This window comes from Eupeodes corollae, chromosome 3, assembly GCF_945859685.1.
Source record: "Eupeodes corollae chromosome 3, idEupCoro1.1, whole genome shotgun sequence".
Taxonomy (NCBI): domain Eukaryota; kingdom Metazoa; phylum Arthropoda; class Insecta; order Diptera; family Syrphidae; genus Eupeodes; species Eupeodes corollae.
The window spans coordinates 136,110,502-136,120,372 of record NC_079149.1 but is presented as its reverse complement, the minus strand read 5'-3'; the positions used below and the strand labels follow the sequence as shown (position 1 = coordinate 136,120,372).

The following is a 9,871-nucleotide window of genomic DNA, read 5'->3' as shown; positions in this document are numbered from 1 at the left end:
GATGGCTCGGTCGGGGATCGAACCCAAGACCTATAGCATCATAGTCCTACACAATATCCTCACTCCACGGGTGAAGAAAATAACACTTTTTAGCCAAAATATACTGTAACTTTTAAACGGCATCAATGAATGAACAAGTTTTATAGTTGTAAAAAAAATCTATGGAGTACAGTATTCCATAGTACGTATACATATATAATTCTAGTTTGGCTAGGATTTTCGAGGCAGTTCATTTGTTTGTTTTGAAATGAGAGGCAACAGGGTAGTTAATAAGGAAGGGATTTAGGATGGGTTAGGAGCGCGGAGGATTCAATGACCACCCAGGGTAGGCCAGAACTAAGATGGGATAGAATGTCCACTACGAAGGCGATGGCATGTTCGCGACCCTCGTAGATGGACCTCACCTCTTTCCAAAACTAAAATTTCATGCCATAAAAAAAACTTAAACGACCCCAAGACAAAACATACAGTCATACACATAACCCTAAGAGAACCAACACTCAAACCCACATACACACGATAGCCAAAGCATGACTTAGGAACTAGCACTACACGCAAAGAATATCAAACAAAGGACAACCTACAAACCGCCGCCAGGCACCACGACATTCACATTCATTCGACCGGACACACTATCACCAGATGACACGACGTTCACGCCGGACCTGGCACACCTCGGGAACGCTGCGGCTGTTGTTGCAGCATGGCTGTACTCACCCAACCACCTAACCTGGAGTCCGACTGGCCTTTACTTTCGAACTCCCCTCAATTGTATGAAGCTGAAGTTTAAATCCTATAGTCCATACTTCTTGAAAATTGCCAATCAGCACCTCATCTTGAGGTTCGATTTACAACAAAACACTAAAAAGAAAACGCAACAAAATTTTCGATCTGTATAAGGATTTACATTTACCCATTTCCTTTTATTAATAAAAATTAAATTAAACATATACAAATTTACCTTAAAAACATAACGATTGATTACAAAACAATTTGAAAAGAGCAGAAAACGGTTACATAAAATATTTAAATTTGAAATTAAACAAAAACTAATATTTATGCTTCTCAGAATATGTACCCGGTGCGCACTTATATTATGAAAAAACAGGGTCTTTCTCCGTATGGAGGAGACTTAAGTCTCCAAGATCCCCTCCTCATCCGGCGAGCTTAGACGAGCATAGCGAGCATGACATCGCCTTCGCAGTGGATATTCTATCCCAACTCCCATACCCTCTTATCCCATCCTAGTTCTGGCCTAACCTTATGTGGTGGTCTTTGAATCCTCCGCGCTCCTAACCTATCCTAAATCCCTTCCTTATAAACTGCCCTATTGCCTTTCATTTCAGTTTTTTACTCAAAGTCATAAAAGAGTTTGGTTGAGTACTTCCAGTAATATTTTCAAAAGTTTTCTGCTCCTCATTTGTTAAAAGTTCTTTTTTTAATTTTCCTTCAAATGGTCCGACTTATATTTTGTTACCTATACTACTTTTGAGACACAAAATCAAATGTTAACCTGTGCAAAAGAACAAGACAATAAAGCCAAAATAAAATTAAGGAATCGACCTCAGTCATCTCTATTTCATGATCTATTCCTCATAAAATGTCTAAGAAAAAAAAAGTGGATAAGATTTTAATTTAACAAGAGAAATATTTGTTCATTCAGTTGAAATAATTCGAAAATGACACGAGAAAATATTAACTTTCGTGAAATCCTCGATAGAGAAAGATCTGATCTAATCTTCAAACTCTTGCACATGTAACACTAGCTAGTCATCAGTTTCTAAGAAATAAATAAGGTTTTTTCAAAACATGATTATATCAAAAACCGTTATTTTAGTACAAAAGTTTAAAGCTCAATCAAAATCAAATGGGGTGGCGCAACAGTCCGTTTTGAACCAGGGCCTAGTGGCTTACAACTCTCAACCATTCCTGTGTACGAGTAATGTTGCCAGGAATGGAAGGGACCTACAATTTTAGGTTGAATCCGAACGGCTAGTTTGAGAAAGCACTTTTTCATGACAAGAATTACTCTTGAAGGATTTGTCAATTCCTCGCAAGAGGCAGTACCCGCGAAAATTATTTTTTTTAAATTAAGGTGGCACAGGCAGGGATTGAACCCAAGACCCCTTGCATGACAGTCCAACGCACTAACCATCATGCCACGGGTACTTAACGGTTTAAAGCTCAATGCAAAACTAAAAATTATTTCCTTTCAAATTAATCTTAATTTATGAAGTACAATTTTGTACTTTAAAGTTGAACTGTAAAAAATTCCGCATGAATTTCGTATTCAGAATTATTTCGAATTTCACCCGAAAATATTCAACCTGGAAAAATATTTTCGAAATATTCAACTTTTTTATTATAAAACTCTACTCTTTTAGATACTGTTATTTGAAGACCTTTTGAAATGTTAAATCCAATTCGAAGCACAATTACATTAAGGTGCACATCATAAAAGCTTTTCAAAGAAATATTTTCTCAGCCAAACTAAAAAATCTGGTGGCTGATTAGTGATTATCTTCTTGTTAGAAGACGTGGATAAATAAATCACGTAAGTAATTTGAAGTCGATTGCGATTGTATTTTCTGGAGAAAACAATGTACAGATGTATTGAAAATGTAAGCAGTGGGAATTTTATAGGACAACACAGTTGAGTTGCCATAACTTTTTTTCAGTTTTAAATACTACATAAATATGTATCTATTAATAAATATGATTATATGGCCAATTATGGGGTATGATTCACTGTTGATTATTTATTGACTTTTAATTGTACCTACAAATACTACACCTTTAAACGGCTAGTCTCTTCTTGTAAAATGCATTGTTTCCCGTTTTTGTCTTTTCATTAGTCATCATATCAATGTCAATTGTAAGCATTTAAAAGCAATAAGCAATACCTATATTATGTTCCTGACATGACAAATTATAGAAAATCAAATCAATTTGTTAAAAATGCAAGAATGGAAAATTTATTCAAAAATTATTTTATTTTACTCAAATATCGTTTATTACACATGACAATTATTAATTTCTATTGCAAAAAATCAGCAACTTCCTCCAACTCCCTTACTCTGGCTTGTTTCTGAGCCCATCTTGTTTCGGCTACTTTCACATTGAGCACCCAACGGTCATGAGCCAGTCGAATGCCACACGTCAGATCTTCATTGTTGAGGGTAGCCTTCAAGTTAGTAGAGTAACTGTTATCGGAGCGTGGATGTCTTTTCTTGGCTGGACAATTTTTCCCACCCTTCGGAAACGGTGGTTCTTGTAGATATTTTTTGAGACAACCCTGGTGAAATAAGTGCCCACAATAGACTCGCTCACAGTGCATGTCACTGGTGTCATCTGTAATCACATCAGTGGAATCCTTCGGAAGGACAGCCTGGTCGCAAATGGGACATTGTTCCTCGTAGAAATCCCGTGTAGCATCAATACAAAACTGCAATGCTTTGTAAAGACTCGGCACCGGCTGAAAGGGCTGCGCACTTTTGTCTTTCGTAACTCTAAGAGGTGGCTCGACACATTGCCGAGCAATCTCCTTAGACTGCCCATTAAGATACCTTAGGAGAACCGCTGGCAAATTTGTCTCTGCATCTCGTAGCACGACACATTGTTTCGGATATTCGATTGGAACGTCTGCCTTGACTTTGTAGAAGTAATATCCACCCTTGACTACCAAATGAACACTTGACGTCTTCTGTTTCAACTTCAGCAACTCGTTCGCATTACTTCCCAGAGACTTTTTCAAATTTAAAATCTCATCATAAGCCACACAAAGTGGATTCTCCTTCAAATACTGTTCAATGAACTTAAGCACATGAATCACTTGGGTCTTGCCTAGAATCTCCTTTGCTTTCTTCTCAGCTAAATTGGCCAAGGCGTCAAGAAATTTTCCAGAGAGTGTTCGACTTTTGATCTCAACAAGAATCGGTGAGTTCGGATAGTTTTCGGGAAATCGCAGGCATGCACTCAATTGGCGACTATTGGTTTGGATGATATCCACTCGGACGAGTACCGCTGTGCAGGTAATTATTTTTGAGTTTTCGACGACATTTTCGCACAGTTTTTTTATTTCCTCAATCTCAAAATCAATTGTGCTCATAATCCTATAGAAAGGGTTTTTATTTATTAATTTTTAAAACCCTTGTGGCTGGCTAAAGTGTGTTTAGTTGAGATTTTGTCGCCGAAAATTTTGTATGTCCACGAAATATAGAATCAAAAAATTGAATATATAGAAAAAGGAATTTAGTTGCAGAACAAAGAAGAACACAGGAAGAGATGACAAGCACAAAGAGATGACGTAAAATAAAATAATCAGAACAAAACGTGCTGAGAAATAGGAGTGTCCATTGATACCTCGTCTGTCCAAAATTAATAGGATTTCTCACACTGAAGCACTATTGTCAGTGGCAATTTAGAATTTGGAGTGACTTTTGTAGAAATTTTGGGCAAACTGAAATGATATTTGGAGGCTATCACGATTTTAAAAACAACGTTTCCATTGGACATCAGTTATGTATCACCACCACTGATACCTTATGTAGGGTTCCTGTGCTGTGTGGGTGCTGCATGAGAAGTTTCAAATTTTGTTGACATTTCTAGTCAGCAAGGTTAAGTAATTCATCATTTATCGTTTAACGCTAGGGCAACGGCAGATATCTGTTCGCGAAGTTCATAGACTATTTTCTCCATCTTACAATGATAAAGCACAAGTCTGGTTAAATGGCTTCGTTATATGGAGCGAAGACAACCCTCAAGCTATTGACGTATCGCCATTTCATAAAATTGACACTTACATGCAGCTTAGACGTTGGTACCATAATCGGAGCTTATTTTTTGGATGTGGTGTTGGTTTAAGGCTGCAACTCCAGCAACAGATTTATTTTAAAAAATTAGTGAAAAGTTGGACATGGCTCGTGAATGCAGTAAATATAGACAAACTTTTTCAACAACCTTTCGGAAACTGAGATGTCAGTTCATTGAACACCCCAAATATCATGCGATTACTATCTCAAAAAACTGACATTTTGTTCTCTTCTTTTTTGTTTTTTTTTCTTTCTCTGTTTTGTCATCATTCATCACCGTTTGTCAGCCTTGCGTCAGCAATAGCACAAGCAAAGCACATCACTTTTTCAAGACAAAACTGCTCCACGGCCACGTTGTTGGGCTAAAATCTTTTAAAGGAACCGAATTTTCTACGAATCAATAAACATGGTTTTGGATTTAGATCTCTTCCGCAGTGACAAAGGAGGCAATCCCGATAAAATTCGTGAGAATCAATCGAAACGATTCAAGGATGTAGCTCTAGTTGAGACCGTGATTGCTCAGGACACCGAATGGAGACAGAGAAGACATCGTGCGGACAACTTAAACAAAGTTAAAAATGTCTGCAGCAAAGAAATCGGCGAGAAAATGAAGAAGAAGGAACCAGTGGGCGATGATAAGGAGCCAGTTCCTGAAAATTTGAAGAAAGACCTTACCGAACTCACTGCCGACATTCTCAAGAGTCTCACCGTCAACCAAATTAAGGTAAGCAATTATAAGACCTCATATTTTTCCATTCACTTCAATTCATGAATTTGCATTCTTGAATTTGTAGAAAGTTCGTGTTCTAATTGACGAAGATATGGCTGAGAATGAGAAGCTCCTGCAACAGGCCGAAGCAACTCGGAACTCAGCTCTGCGTGAGGTAGGCAATCACTTGCACGAGAGTGTTCCCGTCAGCGACGACGAAGAGAAGAACAAAGTCGAGAGGACATTTGGGGATTGCACAGTGCGGGGAAAATACTCCCATGTGGATCTCATTGTCATGATTGATGGTATGAACGCTGAGAAGGGATCCGTCGTTTCCGGTGGACGTGGTTATTTCCTAACTGGTCCTGCCGTGTTCCTGGAACAGGCCCTCATCCAGCATGCACTCCACAGTCTGTATAAGAAAGACTACACACCTCTGTATACTCCATTCTTCATGCGCAAAGAAGTGATGCAAGAAGTTGCACAACTTTCGCAATTCGACGAGGAATTGTACAAGGTTGTGGGAAAGGGCAGTGAGAAGGCCGAGGAAGCCGGTGTCGATGAAAAATACCTAATTGCCACCTCCGAACAACCTATCGCCGCATATCACCGTGATGAATGGCTCCCAGAGGCTTCACTGCCCATCAAATACGCCGGGCTCTCAACCTGCTTCCGTCAAGAGGTAGGATCTCACGGACGTGATACTCGTGGAATATTCCGTGTGCATCAGTTCGAGAAGGTAGAACAGTTCGTGCTGACCTCGCCGCACGATAACAAATCCTGGGAAATGATGGACGAGATGATCGGCAACGCGGAACAGTTCTGTCAATCTTTAGGCATACCATATCGGGTAGTTAACATTGTTTCGGGAGCCCTCAACCATGCCGCCTCAAAGAAGCTCGACTTGGAAGCATGGTTCGGCGGCAGTGGTGCATTCCGTGAGCTGGTCTCCTGCTCAAACTGCCTGGACTACCAAGCAAGGCGACTCCTCGTGCGTTACGGTCAGACAAAAAAGATGAATGCTGCCGTCGATTATGTGCACATGTTAAATGCCACCATGTGCGCTGCCACTCGTGTCATCTGTGCTATTTTGGAGACACATCAAACCGAAACTGGCATAAAAGTGCCTGAGGTGTTGAAAAAATTCATGCCCGAAAAGTACCAAGATGAGATTCCATTTGTTAAACCAGCTCCAATTGATGTTGAGGCCGCCGCAGCTGCAACCGGAAAGAAGGGCAAGAAATCCAAGGAAGCAGCTGCTTAGAGAGATTATTGCACATCCATAGTTCGACTTAATATATAAGAATATGCGAAACAACTGAGCGTCGTTTTCTCTTTTTTTATTGGCTTTTATTTTTCTTTTATTTTTAATGGCATTTATCTGCAAAGCGCTGAAACAAATAAATTATTAAATCAATCATAAATATTTATATTATTTTAAACTGAGTTAAAAGAGAATTCTACTTTAGATAACGGTAAGTATGTTGGAAACTAAAAATGGGCAATGTGAACCGTGTGGACAAGTGTCCTAAATTATTTTATTTCAATTAAGTACAAAAATGTAAAAGAACAAAATAATTGAATCAAACTTTAAAAATCCTTATTTGGTGTGTAATCAGGAAGTAACTCCCAGATCTTCATCCTCCACCTCTGTCGACGTTCATTTGTTTCTTTCTCCAGTTTGAGAATTTGTGGCAGTTGCTGCCAACGATCTACCACCTTCCATTTGAGGTGCCTTTCAAAATATGACAAATACATTTTTAAAAAGTCAAAGTACCTCACAAAAATTTAGCTCACCATTCATAGTGAAGTTCAGCTTGCTTCATTTTCACGTCCTCCACCATCTTCTGCAGCTTTGTAAAACCCAACCATTGTGTAATAATGGTTTGGTTTAACTTCAATTCATACCAATCAACTGCCACTAAGAATTTACTCCTTTCCTCATTCAAATATCTCACCCAAGCATGAAATACTGTCCGAGTGATAATCTTGTCATGCAATTCATTAGCCATAAAGTTTTTCCGCTGGACTATGGTCAAATAAAGATTTTTCCAAGCTTTAAAAGTATTTTTCTTTAGTAATTGTTTTCTGAAGGTATCAGATTTCTTCTGGTTGAGTATTTTCCTCTGGAGAAGCCTTTTAAAACCTTCCATTCCTATACGACGAAGAAGATAATGGCGACAGAATTGTTGGGCTTTTTTGTTGTTCTCAATGGCTCGCTGGTGTTCACGTTCTTTTAGAACCTTGGCCATTTTTTCTCTTCTACGTTTTTCCTTTAGGGCCTCCATTCGCATCCGTTTTGCTTCTTCATCTTCTTGTCGCTTTTTTATTCAAACAAAAATACCTTTTATATTGAACTTCTGATAGTTAACATGTTTTCGTTCGACTTACCTTTGCTTCTTCAAGTGCCATTTTTGCAGCTTCTCGTTCAGCCTCTTGATGTAAGCGACGCTGTCGAGCTTGCTCATGTTTCACACTCCTAACAAGTGCACGTTCCTGCATATTTGACAAGAACTTCGGCTGTAACATTGCTCTACCCTGGAGCCTCGTGAATTCATCGTCCTCTTCATCTCTTAAGTTACCCATGATCTGTAAACATTTAGCCTTAGCTCGAGCCTTAGAATCACCCGTCCTGAGTGCATTTTTCAGCTCTGCTTTTATCTCCTGACGAGCTTCCTTGGCTTCATCGGAGAGTTTATTCAATTTGAGCTCGGTTATAAGTCGCTCCTGACGTTCTAGCTTCATCTTTTGTAAGTCTATAATGTCCTGTTGGATTTTTATCCTAAAACATAACAAAAGCAGTTTTAATCCTTTTAAAGTTTTAGTTTGGTATAAAAACTTACTTTGATTGGTATTTTTTCGAGATGTTAATCGATTGTATTTTATTTTCTGGATTTGATGACTTCGTTACCTTCGATGTAGTAACCTGGTTCTTTTTCTCTCGTCGAATGTGATCCAGAAAATTATTTATCTTATGAATCCTATCATTTCGACTTGACATATTCTGCCTCTCAATTCTCTGAATGGTGGTGTAGTGGATCCATTTCAGGAAATAATTTCTTAGAACAACTCCATTTGAATGTGACCTCGCTTGGAACAAATTCTCAATAATAGCATTTTGTTCATTTGTAACACTTTCTTCAGTTTCTTCGGTGGAATTTGTTGCATCATCATTCTCAATTATTTGAAGCTCTTCTTTGGGAAGCATTTTAGTCACAATCAAAGGATCAATTAGATTATTTCTGAGCGCAGATCCTTCTATTTGAAATGTTCTCCCATCATCGTCTTCAATTGCATTTTCCATCTCGATTTCATTGAGAGCCTCTTCAGCCAAATCAGAAATAACAGAATCGATGCCATTGCTGGTATTCGAACAAGTTGAAGCTTCTCTACTATATTTTACTATTTCAACCTTGTCTTCAAATCGAACACAATGCAAGTCTCCATTCTCCGTTTGCTGTTTAGTTGCGGAATCCAACAAACTCTCCTCTTCACTTGGTAACTTTTGGTTATCCATTTCTACATGACTTACAAGACTTTCGAATTGCTCCATTGCATCCTGGGGAGCCCGATAGAAATCCTCAATATGCCTCGTTGTGTTCTCAAGACTTTTAAGAATTCCAACGTTGTTTAGCCTAAAGTGATCACTATCGCTATCCAAAGTTACCGGTTTTATTTTATACTGTTGTCGCTTCTTTTCCAACTGAGCTCTAAATTTGGAGAGTTCATTAAGGATGTATCGCTCCTCGACTTCTAAATTGTGCATTATGCACTTGTCTGTGTTTGCTTTGTATTTCTTCACATTCATTGACGATCTATTCGGCTTCTTCTGGAACTATTTTTGTTTTCAGTTTAAAAGGATGACTCTCAAAAGGAAAGTGTTTACACTCTTACCATTTCATGTCGCAAGTCCATGACTAGGTGTGGATTCAAATTATTCTTCAACTCAATCTCTCCATTCAAAAGTTTTGTGTTATTTCGACCGACAAAATCCATTTCGACGAACTTCTTAACCAAAGAACTTTTCATATTCAAATTGTTTGTGTGTTTCTTTCGAATGCGATCCCATCTTGTGTCTTTGTTTAAACCTTTGCTCTCAGGTCTTGAAATGGTCCAAACCATGTTTAAAAGAATTCCCTAATTGTTTTCGTATTTTTGTTATTTCAAAATTCTTAAAAATGTTTTCAAAGAAATGAAAACTCAACAAAGAAAAAAAACAAACAAACTTTTATCGAAGGAGTTCTTATGGCAACCATAAAATCCGGAACAAGTGTTTGGTTTCTAGGTACAAGCGTAAACATACGTATTTTGAAATGTTGACCGTTATTTAGGTCAGAAACCATCAGGAAAA

The 9,871-nt window shown here is 38.3% G+C and overlaps 3 protein-coding genes across 3 annotated transcripts; 1 reads left to right on the top strand and 2 right to left on the bottom strand.

Annotated features, from left to right (window-relative positions):
- Nucleotides 1-2,967: 2,967 nt before the first annotated feature.
- On the bottom strand, nt 2,968-4,292 carry LOC129949645 (uncharacterized). Its single transcript, XM_056061228.1, has one exon. The coding sequence runs from the start codon at nt 4,106-4,108 to the stop codon at nt 3,038-3,040; it is 1,071 nt and encodes a 356-aa protein (XP_055917203.1). The 5' UTR covers nt 4,109-4,292; the 3' UTR covers nt 2,968-3,037.
- A 787-nt stretch (nt 4,293-5,079) lies between these two features.
- On the top strand, nt 5,080-6,944 carry LOC129949644 (serine--tRNA ligase, cytoplasmic). The gene is made up of 2 exons (XM_056061227.1): nt 5,080-5,535; nt 5,606-6,944. Exons 1-2 carry the CDS (start codon nt 5,218-5,220, stop codon nt 6,782-6,784), a joined length of 1,497 nt encoding a protein of 498 aa, XP_055917202.1. The 5' UTR covers nt 5,080-5,217; the 3' UTR covers nt 6,785-6,944.
- A 94-nt stretch (nt 6,945-7,038) lies between these two features.
- On the bottom strand, nt 7,039-9,683 carry LOC129951428 (uncharacterized). The gene is made up of 5 exons (XM_056063564.1): nt 9,415-9,683; nt 8,364-9,355; nt 7,912-8,302; nt 7,318-7,841; nt 7,039-7,255 (listed from the first exon to the last, which is right to left on the bottom strand). The coding sequence occupies exons 1-5, from the start codon at nt 9,640-9,642 to the stop codon at nt 7,111-7,113; spliced, it is 2,280 nt and encodes a 759-aa protein (XP_055919539.1). The 5' UTR covers nt 9,643-9,683; the 3' UTR covers nt 7,039-7,110.
- Nucleotides 9,684-9,871: the final 188 nt, after the last annotated feature.

Coding starts and splice junctions, on each gene's coding strand:
- LOC129951428 (XM_056063564.1), bottom strand. CDS start 9,642: ATGGTTTGGACCATTTCAAGACCTGAGAGCAAAGGTTTAAACAAAGAC. Junction 8,303..8,363: donor TCGAAAAAATACCAATCAAA/GTAAGTTTTTAT, acceptor GTTATGTTTTAG/GATAAAAATCCAACAGGACA. Junction 7,256..7,317: donor GCTGAACTTCACTATGAATG/GTGAGCTAAATT, acceptor ATATTTTGAAAG/GCACCTCAAATGGAAGGTGG.
- LOC129949645 (XM_056061228.1), bottom strand. CDS start 4,108: ATGAGCACAATTGATTTTGAGATTGAGGAAATAAAAAAACTGTGCGAA.
- LOC129949644 (XM_056061227.1), top strand. CDS start 5,218: ATGGTTTTGGATTTAGATCTCTTCCGCAGTGACAAAGGAGGCAATCCC. Junction 5,536..5,605: donor TCACCGTCAACCAAATTAAG/GTAAGCAATTAT, acceptor TTGAATTTGTAG/AAAGTTCGTGTTCTAATTGA.